Raw genomic sequence first — 24,611 nt, 5'->3', positions numbered from 1 at the left:
ACCTAGATTAGCACATAATGGCCTGCCAGTGCCTGGAGCAAACTTTTGTTGAGAGGTGATTAGATGTCCTTGTTTGTTTCCTCTCTGTTGTTGTGCTCTTGTAATTTTAGAGTTTTTTTTAATATTGGTAGCCACATTTTGTTCATTTTCATGGTTTCCTCCTTTCTGTTGAAATTGTCCATATGCTTGTGTATTTCAATGGCTTCTCTGTGTAGTCTGACATGGTGGTTGTGAGAATGGTACAGCATTTCTGTGTTCTCAAATAATATGCTGTGTCCAGGTTGGTTCATCAGGTGCTCTGCTATGGCTGATTTCTCTGGTTGAAGGAGTCTGCAGTGCCTTTCATGTTCCTTGATTCGTGTCTGGGCACTCTAAAATTACAAGAGCACAACAACAGAGAGGAAACAAACAAGGACATCTAATCACCTCTCAACAAAAGTTTGCTCCAGGCACTGTCAGGCCATTATATGCTAATCAAGGTGGTCAGTTGAAACATTCACACCTAGCTCCAGCAGACAAGACTCCTTTGTCCCACCCTGGTCATTCCACAGATATATAAACCCATTTTGCTAGTTCCAACAGACCTCACTACCTCTGAGGATGCTTGCCATAGATGCAGGCGAAACGTCAGGAGAGAATGCCTCTAGACCATGGCCATATAGCCCGAAAAAACCTACAACAACCCAGTGGTTCCAGCCATGAAGGCCTTCAATAATACATATTTATTTTTTTGTTTTCAACTCAGTTTGCAGTTAATGAAACATGTTGAGGACAAAGATGGGAGAATAAAAATGGTACATTTGAAAAGCAGTTGAAAACATGGGATGACAAAGGATTAATTGGGACTTTCCCTGCCAAACCGAGACAGTGCATTAATTCTACAGTGTAGATCCACTGCTCTGAAAGGTTATTCAGAAATATAGGAGATGTTATATATGTCTAGTAAGGCAGAAATCAAGGGGCTTCAATATACATGGTGCTTTTATTGTTATAGCTGTTTCCCCCACCTTTGCCAGCTTTGAATAACAAGGCGGCCTTTGCCTGGCCTTCTCTGGAACGCAATATGCAGGGGCTGTGCTAAACCCGCAGCATTTGCTCATTCATCTTTGGACGGTGCCGTTCTAAATTTGTTATGATGGGCTGACTAATTGGGTCATATGGACACAAGCGAGTTGCTGACTGCTGTGAGGGAAGCCCTGGCACTTTCCTAAAGTAGGCAAATGTTATTTCTAATTTTGACATGCATGCCTGCATGGGCACACATCTCCCTTGGTGTGTGTCTGATTTCCTTTCCTTTTTTCCCCCTGTGTTCGCTTTTTGGAAACAGTTTGTTCTGCTGTGATTTTGCAGAGTCAAGAAAGGGAGGGGTGGTATGATACATGGGCTCAAATCACTCATTTTGGATTGCAGATCTCAAAATCCTACAGTCGGTATAATCACTTTCCACTGATGATTTTGGTGTGACATCACTAGCCTGTAGAAGGGAGATACACACGTATTTTCTCAGCACAGGAAAAGATTGTGTCTGGCTGCACAAAAAAGAATTCCCCCCAAAGTGTGAATTGCATTTGGAAACTTCATAGAAATGTTCATGTTTGTAAATAGCTTGAAGAGGACTTTGCATGTAAATGGGATTCCTCCCTGAACAATTTGCATCCCTATTTCCTTCATCCTCTTCCAGCAAGAAACACACTTGTCAGCAAGAAAGGTATCCAGGTGCAAAGCAGAGAGGCAGGGGAGGAAAAGGGAACTTTCAAGGTCTTAATGCTTGCTTGGAATGAGCATTGCAAGTTTCCTGCAATTTCTCATTGCAAAGCAGGAAATGTGAATTTTCACTCGTTTTGAGATACCTGAGATCTGGGTGTTCTAGATATAGAATCATAGAATCATAGAATCAAAGAGTTGGAAGAGACCTCATGGGCCATCCAGTCCAACCCCCTGCCAAGAAGCAGGAATGTTGCATTCAAATCACCCCTGACAGATGGCCATCCAGCCTCTGTTTAAAAGCTTCCAAAGAAGGAGCCTCCACCACCATATTGGGGATAAAGGATCATGACCTGTTAGGATCACTAACTACCAGAGTATAGATCAGTGTTTCTCAACCTTCCTAATGGAACCCCCAGTGCTGGCAGGAGTGAAGGTCACAGGTTTGAATCCGGGGAGAGGTGGATGAGCTCCCTCTGTCAGCTCCAGCTCCTCATGCGGGGACATGAGAAAAGCCTCCCACAAGGATGATAAAAACATCAAATCATCCGGGCGTCCCCTGGGCAATGTCCTTGCAGACAGCCAATTCTCTCACACCAGAAGTCTCTCACACCAGAAGCGACTTGCGGTTTCTCAGGTCACTCCTGACATGACAAAAAAAAGAAAACCTTCCTAATGCCATAACCCCTTAATACTGTTCCTCATTATGGTGACCCTCAACCATAAAATTATTTTCGTTGCTACTTTATAACTGTAGCTTTGCTACTGTGATGAATCGTAAAGTAAATATCTGTTATGCAGGATGTATTTTCATTCACTGGACCAAATTGGGCACAAATACCTGATACACCCAAATTTTAATACCGATGGGGTTGAGGGGGACTTGATTTTGTCATTTAGGAATTGTAGTTGCTAGGATTTATAGTTAACCCAGAATCAAAGAGCATTATGAACTCCACCAACAGTGGAATTGAACCAAACTTGACACACAGGACTCCCATGACCAACAGAAAATCCTGGAAGGGTTTGGTGAGTTTTGGAGTTGTAGTTCACCTACATCTAGAGGGCACCGCACACTCAAACAATGATGGATCAGGACAAACTTGGCAGGAATACTCAATGTGCCCAAATGTGAACACTGGTGGAGTTTGGGTGAAATAGACCTTGATATTTGGAAGTTGTAGTTGCTGAGATGTATAGTTCACCTACAATCAAAGAGCATTCTGAACCCCACCATGATAGAATTGGGCCAAACTTCCCACAGAACTGCCATGATCAACAGAAAATACTGTGTTGTTGTTAGTTTTTTTCGGGCTATGTGGCCATGTTCTAGAGGCATTCTCTCCTGACATTTTGCCTGCATCTATGGCAAGCATCCTCAGAGGTAGTGAGGTCTGTTAGAAATAGGAAAATGGGTTTCTATATCTGGTGTGAATGTTTCAACTGACCACCTTGATTAGCATTTGATGGCCTGGCAGTTGTTTGGTGTGGCTTGTTAGGCCATCAAATGCTAATCAAGGTGGTCAGTTGAGACATTCACTCATAGCTCCAACAGACAAGAGTTCTTTGTCCCACCCTAGTCATTCCACAGATATATAAGCCAATTTTCCTAGTTCCAACAGACCTCACCTCTGAAGATGCTTGCCATAGATGCAGGCGAAACGTCAGGAGAGAATGCCTCTAGAACATAGCCACAAAGCCCCCCCAAAAAAACCCTACAACAACCCAGTGATTCTGACCATGAAAGCCTTCGACAATACAGAAAATACTATGTTTTCTGATGGTTTATTTGGTAATAGATGATTGCTGAGCATGTATATATTTTGTTTCTGTTTGATGCTTTCAGCTGACAATGATGCAAGCCGACTTCTTTTAAAGATAACAAGTTTTGTTTACTGATAACTTCAAGTATTTAAAGATACAGGCACATTTCTTGTCAAGGGTTAATACTTCAATAACATTTCAGAGAGTTTGTATCATGAACTTATTATAATCTTTAATAGTTTCTTCATAAGCTATGTTGCTTTATACAGTTATCTTTAGGAAGAATTTACTTTCAAGCAAAACACAAGCCTCAATAGTTTCTAAGTTCCTACATTTGTTTCCACACTCTAACAAACTCAAGGTTCAACTGACATTCTCTAAATGTCACTGAGTCAGTCACGTGACCTGCAGCCCCTCCCACTGCTTTAGGTATATAGAGATAAGGAAACTGCAAATCAAATAAGACATACTTCAGGTTATAAAACAACACATTATGAAACAGAAAAACATCATATAGAGGAGGCTTGAGAAGATTGCTTCATCCAACACTAGAAGACAAAGCAGATGATCAACTTGAAGGGATTGATTTTTTAAAAAATCATCTTTATTGTTACAGTTTTTCTTATTTTGTATACAATACAGAGGGGGCGGGGATAGAAAGAACAACCCACAATTGAGTATGTTGTGTGTCGGGAAATGGGATGGGGGATGGGGAAGGGAGGTGAAGGGATAGGAGTAGTCGTATAGTTCTGTACAAATGTTGACTTCCTGTATAGTCCACAGGGTAAAATGAAAAACAAAGATCTTGCTACATATATTTTTGTTACAATTTAGAATCACCTTCACTTATATTCTATCTGTATAGATTTCTTTTCTTTAAGATATTTCCTTAGGTAAAGGTAGTCCCATGACATTAAGTCCAGTCATGTCTGACTCTGGGGTGTGGTCTCATCTCCATTTCTAAGCCGAAGAGCCAGCGTTGGCCGTAGACACCTCCAAGGTCATGTGGCCAGCATGACTGCATGGAGCGCCGTTACCTTCCCGCCGGAGCGGTACCTATTGATCTACGCACATTTGCATGTTTTTGAACTGCTAGGTTGGCAGAAGCTAGGGCTGACAGCTGAAGCTCACGCCGCTCCCCGGAATCGAACCTGCGACCTTTCGATCAACAAGCTCAGCAGCTCAGTGCTTTAACCCACTACGCCACCGGGGGCTCCTTAGCGGTTGCCAGTCAATCATTATCTGGATGGCCATCTGTCAGGGGTGATTTGAATGCAATATTCCTGCTTCTTGGCAGGGGGTTGGTCTGGGTTGCCCATGAGGTCTCTTCCATCTCTTTGATTCTATGATTCTATGATTATTCTTATTCTGATTGAAAACTATATTCGCCAACTTACCCAAGTCCATATATTCCCTTATCTTAAGGATCCAGGAATCAAATGATGGGAGTTCTTTGGATTTCCACTTTCTAGCCAGTACAATTCTTGCTGCGGTATACAAATAATGGTCATAAAAAAAAACATGGCACTCTTTTTTATTCCAGACATTACAACATGCAATTGGACAAATGCCTAGTTCACAGTCTATATGTCAGTCATGGTCTGCTGGGTACGATTGCCAGGATCCCTGCTTTCCCCCAGATCAAAAGTCTGCTTAGAAATGAACATTTCACACAATTTGTGCCTTTGGGGAAGTCACACTGCCACTCAGAAATAAGCAAGTGGTGTATGAGAGAGAGGGAGGGGGCTATTTGTGATATTTTGGAGCCGTAAAACAACAAACACAGAAGAAATAAATGCCCATATTTGACTCTTTCCTCTTCCTCCTCCTCCTGTTGGAACCCAGAAGCCTTAAAGAGCCAAACACAATAAGGTAAACAAATCAACAGTTTATTAAATCAAAGCAAACAAGACTCAGAGACACTTCCCTCAATGTCTCTGGCCAAAACTCAAAGTTTGCACCAATTTGCAGTAAGTAATAGTAAAAATCTGTGCAAAGTTGAAGTTATATTTTTGTGTGTCTTAAAGACAGACGGGCATTCAAACGGGGGGGGGGGGTGTAAATTGGTTTTGTCTAAATCTTTACAAATCCCCAAAAATCTGTAGATGTGTGAATCTTTCTGAAACTTTTGGGGATTGAAGTCCTGGTTATCTTGTGCATTGTATATAAAATTCAAGTCGATAGCTTGAATTTTTAAATGTTGTTTATAAAAATTTTGGAAATTCCCCAAAAATCCGTGGATAAGTGAAACACTCTGAAATTTGGTGGACTGACAGTGGTAAATGTTTTCTACCATTGTAGCAAATTTCACTCCAATAGTTTTAAAAATGAGGGAGAAAGGAGCTCCTGAAGTTTCTCCAATTATAGTAATTTAATTATACACATGCACAATCACTGTTACGAAAGAGTAACAAAATTTCATTGCTGTCATTATAGTAATGAATTTTTCACTAAGTATACTTTAGAAACACTTTAGGAATGAAGTTCCAGAGCGCCCCCCCCCCCCAAGTATTGTAATGACTTTTGAACCATTTTTATGGACCGCACATGCTTACTGATTATATATAAAATGTCATTGTAAAACAGTGTCCCTTATATAAAATACTAGCCGTTCCCTGCCACACGTTGCTGTGGCCCAGTCTAGTGATCTAGAAAGTAATGAGAGGTGTTGATTTCTAATATATGTAATGTGTTTATGCTTGTGGGTCAACAGTATTTCTTGTTGTTTCTTTGTCAGTGTTGATATAGAGATTGTCTGGTTTGCCTACCCTGGCACATGCAACATATAATCGTCCTTCTTTAGGGGTCCCTTTCAACTATAGGATACTATATCTGTGTATGTGTGCAAGTCATATATATCTATCTCTATATCTATGGCTGGGTGGCTCTTTGTCAGGAGGGCTTTGATTATGTTTTCCTGGTGAAGGGAGTTGGACTGGGTGGCCTTAAATATTTTCTATTGGTCATGGGGGTTCTTTGTGGGAAGTTTGCCCCAGTTCTGTCGTTGGTGGGGTTCAGAATGCTCTTTGATTGTAGGTAAACTATAAATCCCAGCAACTTCAACTCCCAAGTGTCAAGGTCTATTCTCCCGAAACTCCATCCATGTTCATATTTGGGCATTTTGAGTATCAGTGCCAAGTTCGGTCCAGATCCATCATTGTTTGAGTCCACAGTGCTCTCTGGATGTAGGTGAACTACAATTCCAAAATTCAAGGTCAATGCCCACCAAACCCTTTCAGTATTTTCTGTTGGGCATGGGAGTCCTGTATGCCAAGTTTGGTTCAATTCCATCATTGGTGGAGTTCAGAATGCTCTTTGTTTATAGATGAACTATGAATCCCAGCAACTACAACTCCCAAATGACAAAATCATAATTTTTTGAGTGATGGTCACTCCTTGTGTAGTGAGACGTTTTGTTGCCAAAATTTGTGTGATTTCATTCATTGGTTCTTTTGTTTTTAAGGTACTCATTATGCACAGAGCATTTTTATATATATAGATAAAATTATTTTCCAGCTGTAAGTGGTTGAATCTATGGATGCAAAATCTGCATATATGGAGGACCACTGTAGATAGCAAAAACAAACACCATTCTTTTAAAGGCAGCATTTTTCTCTCCTTGCCCTAAAGCCCAGAAGAAAAGTTCCAGACTCTTTTTGGTATCCCATTTACAACTATTTTAACCAGGGATGCTGGAAAACAAGATCAGCCTCAATGCAGGTCATTTCTGTTGTTTTGGTCAGAGATGAAGGTGATGTTCCAATCATGTCAAAAATGTGAAAGTTCTTAATTGATTGAAAAACATCTTCTGTGGTTCTCCCAGTCAGCGTCTGCAAACCTTCAAGAGCAAACTCTCCAGCATTTCAGAGACGGTGTTTGTCAACGGCGCCCATTGATTCTTTCTATTACATTGCGAAGAGAGACCAATTACCAAGAGGAAAATAAAGTGTGCACTGATTAAAACACCGTTGATGAGCAATTTTAGCAAAAGGTAGTGATTCGGATTGGAGCACAATGAACACTTACGAAGCACTTTTGTGCCTTTTGAACTGATAACCGGAGAAATTAGCATCGCCAAAGCCTGCCCTCTTGCCAAGTTCTCCCACTTAAGACTAATTTTAACAACAGAGGCCTTAGGGAAATGAAGCCGCGTATATTTTATTGCTCTGCAGAGGAAACAATGTTTGGCAAGACATGGGCATGAATATAGAATTTGGAAATGGACCAAAACTTAACTATGTTTTGAGATGGAAGTGCTTCAGTAGATAGTACATTCCTGAAACACTGGTTTGGGTACTCCTTGCTACATCGCCAGTGTAGAATAAATACTGTTTGACACTCCTTTAACTATAGCTATTGCTTAATGGAATTGAATACTGAAAATTGTAGTTTGGTATGGTTAGAGACCTTATAAAACTGCACTTCCCATGTTTCCATAGCACTGAACAATGGCAGTCAAAGTGGTGCCACACTGCATTAATTCCACAGTGCAGATGCTCCCCTACTTGGAATCAGCAGCCTTTTGCTTCCCCATCTGTGGTTTCTTCATTGCAGGTCTCATTTCCCAAACCTTGTTGTTTCCACATTTTTCTAATTTAGAGCTAGGAAACATTATTTTTTGTGTTACACCTTCAGGAATCTCTCTGTCTCTGGCCAAACAGGTTAGAGTATTCTAGAAGATGCAATCTCCAAAACATCTCTCTGTCCCAGCCAATCAGGGAACGTGGGAGCACAGTGACATCGCAGACCTGTGCAACCAATCATATTTGGAGCATATATAATCTATATAAATAAAAATGTAATGTTTGTTTGTGGTATTAACAGAACTCAAAAACCACAGGATGAATTGACACCAAATTTGGACACAGGACATGCCAGTTGCCTGTCAACTGGAGTGACACTAGCCGGAGTAACATGGTGATTGGAAAAAGGAGGGCACAAAGAAAAGGCAATTCTCCTTCTCCCACACTGCATTGCTCTGGTGTCCCAACCAGCATTACTTCAGGCATTCTGCAACCAGCACAACCCAAATCAAGTCGCCTGGCTACCACGATGAAGACAATGGGTGGGGATGCTCAAGTTTCAGCACCGTGGAGTGATCAGGCTTCCTCCTCCTTCTACAGTGGCCAGGGTGGTTTCAATTTTAGCAATATTTGGTATCTATAGCAGAGTAAGTTGCAGCATAGCCAACACGCTATATGAACTTATGGTTGGAAACAGGAGAGAAAATACACAAGATGCTCTGAGAAAGACAAGGACTTACTTCTGTTGTTACAGGTGGATATTAAAGTAAATAGATAAAAAAGAGTTACTTAACTTTGGTAGTGGAATCGCTTATGCTGACTCCTATGCCTTTGTAAAGCTCACTCAAAGCCTCCATTGGCATGTAACAACACAATCACAACACAGGTATATACAACAAGAGGTAGTCACAGAGAAAAAGAAAACATACTTTTAAAATTACTAATCTCAAGGATAAAATTTGCAACAGTCTCATAAAAGAATGCATTAGGGATGTTCAGTAGATATGGAATTTTATAGCATCCTTGCAATTGAAAACACAGCGGAAAAAATGGAATTCCTGTAAAGTATCTTGAAGCAGAGAAGCCTCGTGATGCACCCTTCTCAAACAAAGAGTATCAAAACACTAAAGACTTGGGAAAACAAAGGAAGTTATCTTTACATATACAGAAGAAGGAGCCACATAGATCTAAAAACAGAGGTGGAAAGCAAGATGGGAGGCTGAACCCTGATTGTCCTATACACAAATGTTGATGCTTCTTCACTTCCAATGTAAACCATCCTGAAAATAAGTGGTGAGTGTAGAACTTACCTAAACAAACTTACCTACCGGCTGTTAGGAATTGTGGAAGTTAAAGTCCAAAACACCTGGAGGGACGAAGTTTGCCCATGCCTAGTATAGCATAGAATCATAGAATTAAAGAGTTGGAAGAGACCTCATGGGCCATCCAGTCCAACCCCCTGCCAAGAAGCAGGAATATTGCATTCAAATCACCCCTGACAGATGGCCATCCAGCCTCTGTTTAAAAGCTTCCAAAGAAGGAGCCTCCACCACACTCCGGGGCAGAGAGTTCCACTGCTGAACGGCTCTCATAGTCAGGAATTCTTCCTCATGTTCAGATGGAATCTCCTCTCTTGTAGTTTGAAGCCATTGTTCCACGTCCTAGTCTCCAAGGAAGCACAAAACAAGCTTGCTCCCTCCTCCCTGTGGCTTCCTCTCACATATTTATACATGGCTATCATATCTCCTCTCAGCCTTCTTCAGGCTAAACATGCCCAACTCCTTAAGCCGCTCCTCATAGGGCTTGTTCTCCAGACCCTTGATCATTTGAGTTGCCCTCCTCTGGACACATTCCAGCTTGTCAATATCTCTCTTGAATTGTGGTGCCCAGAATTGGACAGAATATTCCAGGTGTGAATATTCCAGTACGGAATGAGTACTCAAGTGAATTGCAGAGAGGAATGTGCCTTCTTCCCAGGGCTAATTACTTTGGTTACTACTCTACTTCATGTGATAAGGCCTTTCCACAAAGTACAGAAACCCAGCTCAGCTTTACTAGGATGCCATAAATACCCGCAGTTTCTCACCCTGCTGTAAAAATTCCCCGTGGCAGATGAATGTCCCAAATAGGAAGAAGCTTTGAGGACATTACCCTTGGATCCACAAAAGAAAGTGACACGCAAGAATGAAAGATGTTATGCAATGGAGCACATGGCCACCCGCCCCAATAATCTAGATTGTTCCTTAGAGTGAAACCTCTCCGGTTGAAGGATGCGCATTTACAAGAGTGGCAAACAGCAAGTGTGGTGTGCATCTCTGGTTTGGATTTGCATTACAAAACCTGCAAATGCCTTCTAGCAAATAAGTGTCCCCTGAACGAGACGCTAGTCAGAATGAAGACCAAATTATCCACAGAAGGGACAAATTTGACTCGGTTATAAATACATTCCCTTCATTTTGAAAGACACAATGAAGAACAGTGCTTTAGTTATTTATTTATTTTCTAAACACTACATTTCCCAGGCAGCCATAGCCAGAGGGCACAATGAATGGGAATTTCTAGGAGTTGCAATCCAAGAAGTAATGTTTCCCAGCTCTACTGAAGAATATAAGAACTTATTGAGTACAAGCTTCTTGTCCTCGTGGACAACAAGTTAAACATGAGCCAACAATGTGATGTGGTGGCAAAAAAAGTCAATGGGATTTTGGCCTGCATCAATAGGAGCATAGTGTCTAGATCTAGGGAAGTCATGCTACCCCTCTATTCCGCTTTGGTTAGACCACACCTGGAATATTGTGTCCAATTCTGGGCACCACAATTCAAGAGAGATATTGACAAGCTGGAATGTGTCCAGAGGAGGGCGACTAAAATGATCAAGGGTCTGGAGAACAAGCCCTATGAGGAGCGGCTTAAGGAGCTGGACATATTTAGCCTGAAGAAGAGAAGGATGAGAGGAGTTATGATAGCCATGTATAAATATGTGAGAGGAAGCCACAGGGAGGAGGGAGCAAGCTAGTTTACTGCTTCCATGGAGATTAGGACGCGGAACAATGGCTTCAAACTACAAGAGAGGAGATTCCATCTGAACATGAGGAAGAACTTCCTGACTGTGAGAGCCATTCAGCAGTGGAACTCTCTGCCCCGGAGTGTGGTGGAGGCTCCTTCTTTGGAAGCTTTCAAACAGAGGCTGGATGGCCATCTGTCAGGGGTGATTTGAATGCAATATTTCTGCTTCTTGGATGGCCCATGAGGTCTCTTCCAACTCTTTGATTCTATGATTCTATGATTCTTTTCATCTCATATATTTACCAGTTGCTAGATATTGTCTAAAAGGAAAACCTCTACAGAATCAATAAAATGGATGCTTGAATTCTTGAGGGTGTAAAAAAACTGGCATTATAAATGGGGATGTTGGAAATAGCAACCTTCTTCAAGCCTCCACTAGTAGTTTATGTCTGTAATTATAGAATGTTTACTGTATTGTATATGTGTGCTTTGAAATGCAGTTTTCCTTAACTATGTTGTGGGAGGGGCTGCAGACCATGTGATCAGATCTGGGACTATTCAGCTCAGACTCCATTTTAGATCTCAGACTCCATTGGACTTTCAGACTAGACAGAGACTCTATTAGACTCTCAGAACAGAGAGATGCTTTAGACCAGGCATGGACAAACTAAGACCCAGGGTCTAGATGCAGCCTTCTGGGTGCATACGTCAGGCCCTCCTTATATTCCCTGTCCTCTTGGCATAAGGACATGGTAGTCCACCACAACCTAATGCCAAAAAAAGATAAGGGAGGAAGGCATACAGCAACTGAGAGCCCTCTGAACTGCTCTCAGCTGCTGTGTGTCTCACCCTCCTCCTCCTCTGGCATAAGGATGGTGCAAGCAACTCCATCCTTATGACAAGAGGATGGCTTGAGGAAGGCATGCAGCAGCTGAGAGCCCCTGGAGTACTTTCAGCTGACGCCTGTCACGCCCTCCTCCCAGCATAATGCTGAGGATCAGAGGAGGATGGGAAGGATGATTGGGGAGGGGGGAGATCGATCAATCATCATGTATCCCCCTTCCTCCTGGAATAAGGATGGGGCAAGCAGCTCTGTCCTTATGCTGGAAGGACAACCTGAGGGTGACCTGACCCCTGCGCTGCCCCCTTGTGGCTCCACCCTCTTCTGGACCCACCCAGCATGTGCCTCACCCCACCCTTCTGACTGGGCCTGCAATGTAGCCCCAAGGCAAATACGTTTTCTCATGCCTGATTTAGACTATGTCCTGTTAAGATTACAAGAAGGACGCTCTGCGTTCTCTGCAAAGAGAAATTACTTCAAGTCCGGTCTGTAACTGGATTGATATGCAATGTACCTGTATGCTGAATACGTGAAGTTTGTGAGTAAACCAACTATGTTATTTCACAGAAGTTTAGTTATTTTTGGTCTCTTGGGAGCATGATTTAAACTAAGATGTTTTAAGGGAGAGTATATGTTTTTGGGCAACTGAAAACAACACTTTTGAAACACTGCTATATATGTTTTTTTGTGCATTGGCATATCTTTGTTCCTAACAGTTCAAAGAGATATTTAGGTTTGTCAGTTTAACAGCTGAGAAATCTAATTGCCTTGTATAAATACTAGTGGATATTTACCACTAGGAAGGTTAGCTCCTTTTGGGATGATTCCTGATTTTCTCAAATGGTAATTAATTCCATTTTCCAAAAGGTTATGGAGATTTCCATTTTACAAAAGGTTATGGCACAATTTTTCCAAAACAGGACCCCAATTTTTAAGAATCAGAATTGACAGGCAAGCCCGGTGTTTATTTAGCCTGGATCTGCATTGCCATGTAATGCAGTTTGAACTCTCTCTCTCTCTCTCTCTCTCTCTCTCTCTCTATATATATATATATATATATATATGGGCAACAGTATAAATCTATATAATGCACTCGAAGAATATGGGTCTATACTTACCATAGAATTAGGTTTCAACTGCATTGTATGGCAGTGTAGATTGCTTTCAAAGTATCCATCTTCATTGACCAACTTCAATTGATTACATTGTTCCCAGTATACAATGGTATAGAAGTATAGTGACCCTTATATAAAATGGCAAAATAAAAGTTTGCTTTCAGGATTTTTAAAATAATCATATTCAAGCAGTGGATGTTGAATCCAGAGATGCAGAATCTGTGGATGATATGGAGGTCCAAATATATACAAAACCCTCTGCATGAATGGACAAAACTTTCCATTTTGTTTTCCCATTTTTTTCCAAAAGATCATGCTCCTCCCAACCTCATCCTAGTGATAAAGAAATTCATGAATTTTATTAAGCTCTGATGAAAAATGAACCAAACAAAAGTCTCATCTGTTCGGATTGGAGTGTTAAGTTCCTGTCTCCGGAAAATGCCTAATGGCAAACCATATTGACAGAGAAGCCATCCTCCATTTGTATATGCATGAGTTTATTGCCTCGCTTCATGTTTTCTAGTTTATGAATTAGGACAACCACTGATTCAATAAATATTAGTATAATGAATACTGCCTTGGCAACACCGCGCTTGACATAAAACAATTACAAACAGATTACATAAGCCTCCCACAGCGGGACTCTTTGTCAATAAAACTACTATTGTTGCAGCAAACATAACACATTGTTTGGGAATTCAAAAGAAAGTGATGGATAAACACACCCACATTGCATATATCCCTGCACACATATGCATCTGTTCCCCCATGTTGTATCTTTTCTAAGTATAATAAGATACAGCACTTGAGAAGTTACTCTTTAGACTACAAGTCCCAAAAGTCCTCACTGGCAATAATATAATCATGCTTCAAAGTGTGTCACAACTCTACTGCCTATATTTCCATTGTGTGTTTATGGATACCTGTGCAACCTCAGAGTCATGCAACCTGGGAGATGGGGTGCATCTGCACTGAAGATTTAATGCAGTTTGACATCACTTTAGTTGGGGATGTTGTGGTGAGCATGCAAAGCAGCATCCAAAGATTTGGTTAGCAGAGGAAATATAGTTCCCATGACTGTATTTAACTTTGACTGCTACTAGATAGATTCACATTACTATACCGAACTGTATACAGTTATCTACAAATACTACTACTACTAATAATAATAATAATAATAATAATAATAATAATAAAATACTTAGTAATGTCAGTTGAACTGCTAGAAAAGGACAGAAATTGAGCCCTACAACAAAAACAGCAACACTTTATTTATATTCCGCCCTTCTCCCCAAGGGGACTCAGAGCAGAGTACAGCATATAAACAGACACAGGCAAACATTCAATGCCTTGTTACAATGAAATGCAATGAGATACAAATACACAGGCAAAGGTAAAGGCTTCTCCTTTCATTTCCAGCTCTGGAGGCAGTTCTTATGTCCAGCTCTGGGGGATGGGCTCACCTCTGTATCCAAGCCAAGGAGCCTGTGTTGTCTGTAGACACCTTCTGGTCATGTGGCTGGCATAACTGCATGAAGTGCCTTTTTGCCTTTTCCCCTTCAAAGTGGTACCTATTGATCTACTCATATTTTCATGTTTTTGAACTGCTAGGTTGACAGGAGCTAGGGCTAACAGTGGGAGCTCATTCCGTCTCGCTGATTCAAACTGTTGACCTCCAGGTCAGAAATTCAGCAGCACAAGGGTTTAACCGATTGCACCACCCACGGTTCTTCCTATGACGTTTGTATGTCCTCCATGTAACGCTAATTCAAGCTGCATTATATGGCAGTGTAGATGGCCCAAATGTCCCAGTTAATCTTCTGTCGTTCCATTTTTCCAGGTGCTTTTAAAATATCAATTTCTCTTTCAATATAATTCAACATCTTCAGTTTACATCTACTAAATCAAATGAATCCATAGTGTTAAAATAGTTTACACAGGGCATGCATTTACGCTGTAGAAGGAATGCAACTTGATATTATTTACAGTATTTCTATACTGTTTTTCTCACCCCTCGGGGGACTCAAAGCGGTTTACACATAACTGGCAAAACTTCAGTGCTATACATTGGACACTGACGCGATGCCAATCCATAACAACCACAATAAGAAAACCACAATTAAGCATAAATCAGTCTCGCCAGTCGTGTTGTCATTCTGGTCCATGTCTTTTAAACTCTACAAATAATACTGTCCGAAGGCCTGGTCCCAAAGCCATGATTTTAATTTCTTTCTAAAAGCCAGGAGGGAGGGAGCAGATCTTACCTCATTTGGGAGTGTGGTCCATAGGCCTTGAACTGCCTTGGCTCAATGCTGTGGAACGAAGGAAGCTGTCATTTTACATTTTTATTTATTTTTATTATTTCTCGTATTTCTATCCCATCCTTCTCAACCCCCAAAGGGAGACTCGGGACGGCTTACAATGGGCCCCGTTAAGAGGCCATTACATAACAATCTCAATAATTAAAACCACAATTAACCATAAAACATAATTAAACACTACATAAGCCATCATTAAACAGTAAAAACTGTCTTGTGAGCCATATCTTCGTTCCAGTCACATCCCTTTAAGGTGCTGCTTGCATCTATTGTCCAAAACACTGGTCCCAAAACCATGCTTTTAATTTCTTTTGAAAAGCCAGGAGAGAGGTGGCCAATCTTACCTCAGTTGGGAGTGTGTTCCACAGGTGGGGAGCCACCACCGAGAAGGCCCTGTCTCTCATCCCCACCAGGTGCATTTGTGCTGTTGACGGGAGCAAGAACAGGGCCTCCCCAGATGATATTATATTTCGAGATGGGACACAGGGGTGGATGCATCCGGACAAGTAAGCTGGGCCAGAACCATATAGAGCTTTATAGGTCAGAACCAGCACTTAGAATTGGGTGTGGGAGTGGACCTTTTTAGCCTTCTCTGCAAGAGTGTTGGTGCCTCACCAAACTACTCATTCCAGGATTCCAAAGCATTGATCCACAGCAGTTCTAGTGGTGTCAAACTGCATTACTTCTACAGTGTAGTGCACCCACGGACTAGAAATGCAGTGGCATTCCCATAACCTGTCTTAAGTCCTCTATATACCATATATACTTGTATACAGGTCACCCTCGTGCATTAGTCGAGGGCAGGTTTGGGGGCCAAAATTATATATTTTGATGTAACCTGTGGATAAGTTGAGGGTCATTCTGCGGATAAGTTGAGGTTGGAAGCGGCATCGCAGTAGAGAAAGTAGAGGAGTCATTGCTTCTTTTGGGTTCTCCTAGGGTAGACTTAGCCCTTGCCTTTTTGCCACTCAGAAAAGGGGATGGATCCTTTTTTGATAAACGTTAATGTACAGTAGATAAGTCAATCCAGGTTTTTAGGGTCAATTTTTGGACTAAAAGAGATGTCAAACTGCATGAATTCTACAGTGTACAGCCAGCCCAATTTGAGCTTCTCTTTTCAGTTTGGTACCCAGTAGCTGTTATGCCACTGCATAACTATCCTGAGTTGACTAGAACAATGGTAGGTAAAATAGGGCCTTCCAGATGTTGTTGTGTGTGTGTTTTAATCTCTATAATTCCCATCAACACCAGCAACACCAGCAAGAAAGCCCACGGTGTTCAAAAACACATGGAAAAGTCCGGATTTCCTGTCAGTGGATAGAAAAGATCTGGGATGAAAGCCACGTGAGGAGGCTGTGCGCCCTACTTTATGAGTGACAGATCTTTATTTGAAAGTGTTCTCTCTCAGGTTAAAGGTCCAGACACCATACAAAGGGAGAGCAGAGACCTGGAAGTTGTCCTTTCCCTTTTAACAGCTGGACAGCAGGATGAGTAGGCAGAAAGGTTACTTCCCCATTGTGTTCACATAGATTGGATTTCTATCGGAAATAAAGTCATCTTTGCCACACTGCCATATACATGAGTATGAGCAATTTTCATACAATCCTTTGTTGTGTGTGAGAGAGAATTATAGTGTTAGAAGGACTATCCAGTTCAACCCTCTTCTGCCAAGCAGAAATACTAAAAAAAAAGCACTCCTGACAGATGGTCACTCAGACTCTGATTTAAAACCTTCAGAGAAGGAGGCTTCACCATGTTCCCAAGCAGTGCATTCCCGAATCCAACAGCTGGAACAACACGTTGTTCTTCCTGATGTTTAGGTGGAATCTCTTTAACTACAACTTGAATCTATTGCTCCATTGTATCCTAGTCTTTAGAGCAATATACCCAGATTCCTCATGGAGATTGGTTTCCAGACCTTTGACCATTTTTCTTTTTCTTCTTTGGAAACTTGTCCAACTTCTCAATATCCTCCTTGAATTGCTTTAGTCACCATTTTCCGGATGAGACCTGACCAGACCTAGCCAAAGCAGGATAATTGTACGATGACTTCCCACAATATAGACACTTTACTCCTGGTGATGCAATCTAGAATTGCATTGGCTTTTTTTTTTTTGCTGCCATATCGCATTGTGATGCAATCTAGATTGGTGCAGCAATGTTACCATTACTACAATAATAAATCGCAGCCACAACTTTATGATGATGTGTCTGATGCAGGATATCTTCCAAGCTTGTCAAATATTTGGTCTACTCTTAGCTCTTGGGAGGGATAGCCAATACTCCAGAGGACAGGAGCAGGATTCAAAACGATCTTGACAGATTAGAGAGATAATTGGCCAAAACTAACAAAATGAAGTTCAACAGTGACAAATGCAAGATACTCCACTTAGGCAGAAAAAACAAAATGCAAAGATACAGAATGGGGGACAACACCTGGCTCGAGAGCAGTACGTGTGAAAAATATCTTGGGGTCCTCGTGGGCAACAAATTAAACATGAGCCAACAATGTAATGTGGCAGCAAAAAAAGCCAATGGGATTTTGGCCTGCATCAATAGGAGCATAGTGTCTAAATCTAGGGAAATAATGCTACCCCTCTATTCTGCCTTGGTTAAACCACACCTGGAATATTGTGTCCAATTCTGGGCACCACAGTTGAATAGAGATATTGACAAACTGGAATGTGTCCAGAGGAGGGAGACTAAAATGATCAAGGGTCTGGAGAACAAGCCCTATGAGGAGCATCTTAAGGAGCTGGGCATGTTTAGCCTGAAGAAGAGAAGGCTGAGAGGAGTTATGATAGCCATGTATAAATATGTGAGAGGAAGTCACAGGGAGGAGGGAGCAAGCTTGTTTTCTGCTTCCCTGGAGACCAGGACGCAATGGAACAATGGCTTCAAACTACAAGAGAGGAGATTCCATCTGAACATGAGGAAGAACTTCCTGACTGTGAGAGCTGTTCAGCAGTGGAACTCTCTCCCTCGGAGTGTGGTGGAGGCTCCCTCTTTGGAGGCTTATTTAAACAGAGGCTGGATGGCCATCTGCCAGGGGTGCTTTGAATGCAATATTCCTGCTTCTTGGCAGGGGGTTGGACTGGATGGCCCATGAGGCTCTTTCAGCTCTATGATTCTATGATTCTATGATTCTATACTGCTTCTATGGGAAAGTAACAGTGCTCCATGCAGTCATGGACAATGGACATGCAGGCTCTTCGGCTTAAAAAAGGAGACGAGCACCACCCTCAGAGTCGGACACGACTGGACTTAATGTCATGGGAAATCTTTACCTTTACTATCATAGAACCATAAAGCCAGAAGAGACCACAAAGACCATCCAGTCCTTGCAACAGGACACAATTCAAGCCCGCACGACAGATGGCCATCCAGGTTCTGCTTAGAACCATCCAGAGAATGCAGCCTATTTCTTAGCATGTCTGAGTGTCAAATATAAGGTACAAGGTAATTCCCGATGAGTGCAAAGGGATTAACGCCTTCCTTCCACTTTACTCAGTACTCTTTCTTTTCCCTCTCTGAAAACCCACAGATTTTGAGACACGGGGAAGAAACCCTGAGACATATCAAGTCTATTCCCACCCACTCCCTTTTGCAAATAGATTTTGTGTCACATTACATTTCATTCTATTATATAAAAGCACCTCGAGTGAGCATTCTGTTGTATTTCATCTAAACCCCCAATTAGTGCGAAGGAACAGAGCGGATAAAATTATTTGAGTTATGATTGTAGGTCTTGAAGGAATGTCAATTTTGAAGGAAAAGGCGTCTTTGTATTTTTTTATAATTTAAATACTTCCTTCTATATTATCCTTGTATATAGTGTTGCTGGTGGAGACAAAATCCCAAGTTCGGTGATTATAACATGATCTTTTGGCCTGCCGCGAACGGATTCAGAGCCATGCCCAGCAATTACATAGAGGACTTTCTTAAGCACAGGGTACAGTCTCGGGCATGAAAAATCCAATTTATTAGATGTTAAAATATACATCGGGTTCCATGCCCTCTATAGCAGGAAATCAGTAATTTAATTTTAAATTAATTTACTGTGAAATCAAGGCAGCGTTTGAAAGGTGGTGGTTAATGTGAACATGACAGGCTGAGAACATTTATACCACACCCCAATTGCTTAAGCAAAGCAGGTAGTTTTCCTTTGTCTTTGATATTAGTTCAGTTTGAAATGAAGCATATTTCTCTGCTTCTCTTTTGCCGTTTCCTACAGCGAATTAACGGCAGAATGGAGGCAGGGGGGCTACTAAACTGGGATATGAAAAGCATTGGGGGGTTGTCCTTATATTTTTGCAAAAGATATATATATATTAGGCTTCTGTAATGAAATATAAGAAGGAGGGAAATAATAAGAGCTGAAAACAGTAATTGTTTTAAAACCCCGTTTCCCTTGTAATTGCTTTCTAACCAGCAGGAAAGTCTCGCCTTTGCAAATCTTTAAAAACCAGACAAAACTTTATTAATGTTTTAGTACCAAAGGGAAGTGAAAAGACAGATTTATGGCTAAGTAATTCCAGAGGGAAGCGCATCAAGACCTGGGCAAGGAGGGCCCATAAATTCATTCGGAGAGGGTGACTTTGGTTTTGAGTGTCTTCAAGCCCTTTCTGGGTGTGGCGTGATGTAAAATAAACCACATGTAGTTCATGTTTGGAGCTGCCGGTGGCGCAGTGGGTTAAATCGCTAAGCTGCTGAACTTGTTGGCTTAAAGGTTGCAGGTTCGGTAAGCTCCTGCTGATAGCGCCAGCTCCTGTAAATACTCATGTATAAATTTTGAAATTTTAACCAAAATTGAGCACAGAAGCTTGGATCAACTTATCCACGGGTCAATATAAACATTGGACTTTAATTCTTATCGAAAGAGGAACCATCCCCATCTCCTTCCCTTAAACTCTAAGGGAAAGAGTTTAAAAGGTTTAAGTGGCCACAGTGGCATAATGGATTAAATTGCTTGAGCTACTGAACTTGCTGACCGGAAGGTTAGCAGTTCGAAAGCATGCAATGTGAGTAGATCAATAGGTACTGCCTCAGTGGGAAAGTAGAAGGGTGCCCCATGCAGACATGCAAAGATTGGAGAAGTGTACAGACAGCAGTCTCCTTCATCATGGAAAATAGAACAATAACACATTCCCATGGCCAGAAGTTGAGCATTGCCTCCAGACACCGGAAATGAAAAAAAGGGGGAAGACATTTACCTTATCTGTGTATTGTATGTCTTTGTTCGTGTTAAAAGGCATTAAATGTTTGCCTTATATGTACTGTAATCCACTCTGAGTTCCTCCGGGGAGATAAAGCAGAATATAAATAACGTGTATTATTATTATTATTATTATTATTATTATTATTATTATTAGAGGGGGTTTGCCATTGCCTTCCTCTGAGGCTGAGAGAGAGTGGCTTGCTCAAGATCACCCAGTGGGTTTCCATGGCCAAGCAGGGAGTCAAACCCCGATCTGCAGAGTAATATGGTGCATTCCTGACCCCAAGAGCTGTTCAACAGTGGAACTCTCTGCCATGGAATCTGGTGAAAGCTCCTTCTTTGGAGGCTTTTAAACAGATGCTGGATGGCCATCTGTCGGGGCTGCTTTGATTGTGGTTTTCCTGCATGGCAGGAGGCTCATAGAATAATAGAGTTGGAAGAGACCACATGGGCCATCTTGTCCAACTCCCTAGACTGGATGGTTGGACTGGATGGCTTATTTGGTCTCTTCCAACTATATGAGTTTATGATCTGCACTTTGAAATTAATGCAGTTTGACACCACTTTAACTGCTCATTGCTATTGAATCATGGGAGTTCTAGTATTACACAGTCTTTTAGCCTTCTTTGCCAAAGAGTGCTGGTGAGCTGTTCAACTGCACCAAATCACAACTCCAATGATTCCTTAGCATTGTATTATGACATAAAGTGGTGTCAAACAGCATTAATTCTACAATATAGATGCAGCTTTAGTCCGATGCTCAAGCCATTAACTTGAGTTTAACTGCATTGAATTGCATTATATGGCAGTGTAGATGGGGCCAGAGTCTACCAAGAAAAAGGCAAAGAACTTGTTGGGATGATATAGGGCAGGGACAAAGCAGAGGCAAGAGAGAGCCTAAACAAAAACATCAGATGTGTCTACAAGGTCAAAATAATGTGGACTTGCCACTCAGTTGCTGCAGGATATCCATGAGATGTAAGGCTGGGTTCACAATAGAAACCTTGCATTCAAACATTAAATCCACAATAGAAGATTTACTCCTAAATTTCCAGGAAGCTCTGGAAAGAACCTGCCATTTTGAAGGCGTGAACAGCTGGATTGGACAGGATCCATCCTGATCCACAATCTGTTAGAGAGCATTCAACGTATGCTTGGACCAGCTGGCCATGTGTATGTCCAAAGGGCTTTGGGGAGTGCATTGGGGTGGTATCAGAATGCTTTGAACCAGATATTTCTAGTAAACTCAGTTATGGTAAACAGAGTAATCCAAAGGAAACCAGAAGTTTTCCAAAGAATTGTTCATAGCAGCACCGAATCTGGAGATCCTGAGAAAATGCACTGAAAATTACTGTATGTCTTGCATTCTAAGACGCACTTTCCTCTCAAATATCTCTCTCTAAAAACAGGGTGCGTCTTAGAATCGCAGGTGTGTCTTGGCTATTTTGTGGTTGCTGCTGTTGTTGTTGTTGGTACTGAAATTAGTGTGTCATACAATCGATGTCATCTTAGAATCAAAGGAATGCGGTATTATAAAAATGCTGCAACGCTATGCACTTGTAGTGTTGTTCTCCAGCTTTTATTGCCCTAAGGTATGACTTTAATGCATGTACGTATTTTAGCCAAATGTGTTTCCTTTTTGCACCAACTTGTGTGCTTGTGTGTGCTTGTGGTATCCTTGACTTCAAAAGAGAAAGGGATATATACCTCTAGGATTATCTCCACCAGGACAGACAGCAGCCACCGATGGGGCAGCGCTACAGAAGCCCAGCTGTTCGGAGCCAGGCCTCTGAGATTTGCGAAGAGTTAAGTGAGTTGAACACAGACAAACAGACGAAAACCGACCCTCTGCTCCCATCCGTAGGGCAGGAAGAGGTAACGGCTCAACTCGTGGTGCCAGCTGCCTGCCTTTTGCATGCCGTCTATTGCCTGAGCTCAGCCATGCATGAAGTCGAAGAGGGGTGCTCAATGGGGTGCTGCATGTGTCTCATTTTATTCTCAACTAACTTTGTCCGTGTTGAAAATTGTTAATGTGGACTAACCACTGTAATGATCTGAAGTACTGAAATTGTGAAAAAATGACGAAAAGGGTATAGGGAATTTGTACAACATTGGAGAGGCAAATACAAGAGTCTGAAAAACAGGATTAACAGAATGCCAAGCGTATAAGTAAGAATTGAGTTCTGAGAAATGATTCATTGAGCCTGAGGTGGGGGCTCTGGTTTAAGTATAGAATGGAACATCTCATAACAACTGTTTTCAGCTTGATGCAGGTATATATAATGGTATTTCTATCTCCATCTATAAGATCCAGCATATTATAATGTTGGACTATGACTCAAAACCAGCGTCCAAATCCCTGCTTGGTCATGCAAATACTCCTTTTTGGAAAGTCATATTCTTTGAGTCTCAGAGGAAGGCAAAGCAAACCTCTTCTGAACAAATTATACCCAAAATACCTTGAAATTGGCTGGATCTACATTGCCATATAATCCAGTTTCTGAATGCAGATTACCTGTTTTGGATTATATGTGTCTACACTGCCATATCATCTGGTTCAAATCAGACAATCTGGATTCTGAAACTGGATTACATGCCAGTGTAGATGGGGCCATAGGTTCACCTTAGGGCAGGGGTCCTCAAACTTTTTAAACAGAGGGCCAGGTCACAGTCACTCAAACTGCTGGAGGGCCAGATTATAATTTGGAAAAAACATGAATTCCTATGCACACTGCACATATCTTATTTGTAGTGCAAAAAAAACACACTTTAAAACAATACAATGAAGAACAATGTTAACAAATATAATCTTATTAGTATTTCAATGGGAAGTGTGGACCTGCTTTTTTGGCTGATGAGATAGGATTGTTGTTGTTGTGTGCTTTCAAGTCGTTTCAGATTTAGGTTGACCTTGAACAAGGGCCGGCTAAATGACCTTGGAGAGCCATATCCGGCCTCCGGGCCTTAGTTTGAGGACCCCTGCCTTAGGGTAAGAAACAACTTGAAGTCACCCAACAGATACATCAGTCTATGTATCTAAGGCCCCTTCTATACTGCCATATAAAATCCAGATTATTGAGAAACAGCATGAAATGAATAACCAGCTCATGGGGGATCCCACAGCACATCTCTGACTATATTGCCAAAACTGACCAGAGCTGTGACATCTTTCAATATTTGGTGATCCTCCAAGTTGCTACTGGGCTATGCAGAGGACTATCACCCATAGCTGGCCACAAGTTCTGTGTCCAGCTATTATTTAAACTGAACTTTCCAATGATAATTAAAATGGCATGGTGATAGGAAGCTGCAGCAACAAGAAAATGCTTTGTCTTCCCCCACCTCTAAAGGAACCCACCCCAGAAGACAAATGCCATCTTCATCGAGACCAAATGACAATTACATTCTATTTGTGACTGTCTAAGAGGAGATCAAAGACCATGGCACTAGTCCATGGGACACTGGAAATGTGGCAGGAGTTCACATGAGGTGATGAATGCCAACATGAAAGACCAGGGCCCAAAGGGTGCTATTTTTGAAGACAGTGAGTCAGTGTATACCATTGTGATGTGACTAAGGCCCGTGGGCCAAGCACAAAAAGAAAATATCTTCATTGCCTCGTGACCACCTCAGAAAAAATGTGACTACATAGCATAAAGCAAATCATTTTTAATGAACTATTTCATCAGTAATCCACCTAAAATACTGTAAAGGCACCAGATCATGTCTGATCTTTGGAGCTAAGCTCATCAACCTTAAGTGGAGGTCACAAATACGAAGTGCTGTAGGCAAACCCATGAATTTCATAAGGTCTTCATAGACAAGGAAGATGTGCCTTTGCCATTCTCTTCCTCTGAAATATAGTCTTCGGCACCTGATATTCATTGGTGGCCTCCCATCCAAATGTAAGACAGGGCTGACCCTGCTTAGCATCCAAGATCAAATGGAATTTGGTTCTATCTTGGTGTTTAGACACAGTTACATAGAAATGTTGTTGGCCATCTCATTGGCCAGAAAAACTAGAATGTGTAAGCAAATTGCTTTTTGCTCAGCTATCGAACTCAAATACTGTGGGCCCACACTTTTCATCCTAAACCAAAAAAAAGGTCTGGAGACTTAATT

General features: G+C 41.6%; 1 protein-coding gene across 5 annotated transcripts in view; it reads left to right on the top strand.

Moving 5' to 3' along the window:
• LOC132778998 (sodium channel protein type 5 subunit alpha-like) overlaps window positions 1-24,611 on the top strand; it is a 392,126-nt gene that overhangs the window by 296,792 nt on the left and 70,723 nt on the right. For 4 of the 5 annotated variants that reach the window (XM_067470381.1, XM_067470377.1, XM_067470379.1 and 1 more), the window contains one exon: window positions 22,218-22,364. The exons of the other annotated variant lie outside the window; for it this stretch is intronic. In XM_067470381.1, coding sequence (XP_067326482.1) covers window positions 22,218-22,364 — 147 coding nt within the window. The remainder of the gene's footprint in view (window positions 1-22,217; window positions 22,365-24,611) is intronic. 5 annotated transcript variants of the gene reach the window in all.

The sequence above is a fragment of the Anolis sagrei genome, chromosome 6, assembly GCF_037176765.1.
Source record: "Anolis sagrei isolate rAnoSag1 chromosome 6, rAnoSag1.mat, whole genome shotgun sequence".
In the NCBI taxonomy this organism is placed as follows: domain Eukaryota; kingdom Metazoa; phylum Chordata; class Lepidosauria; order Squamata; family Dactyloidae; genus Anolis; species Anolis sagrei.
Note: the sequence above shows the minus strand (reverse complement) of the source record. Positions and strands in the feature narration are given on the sequence as shown.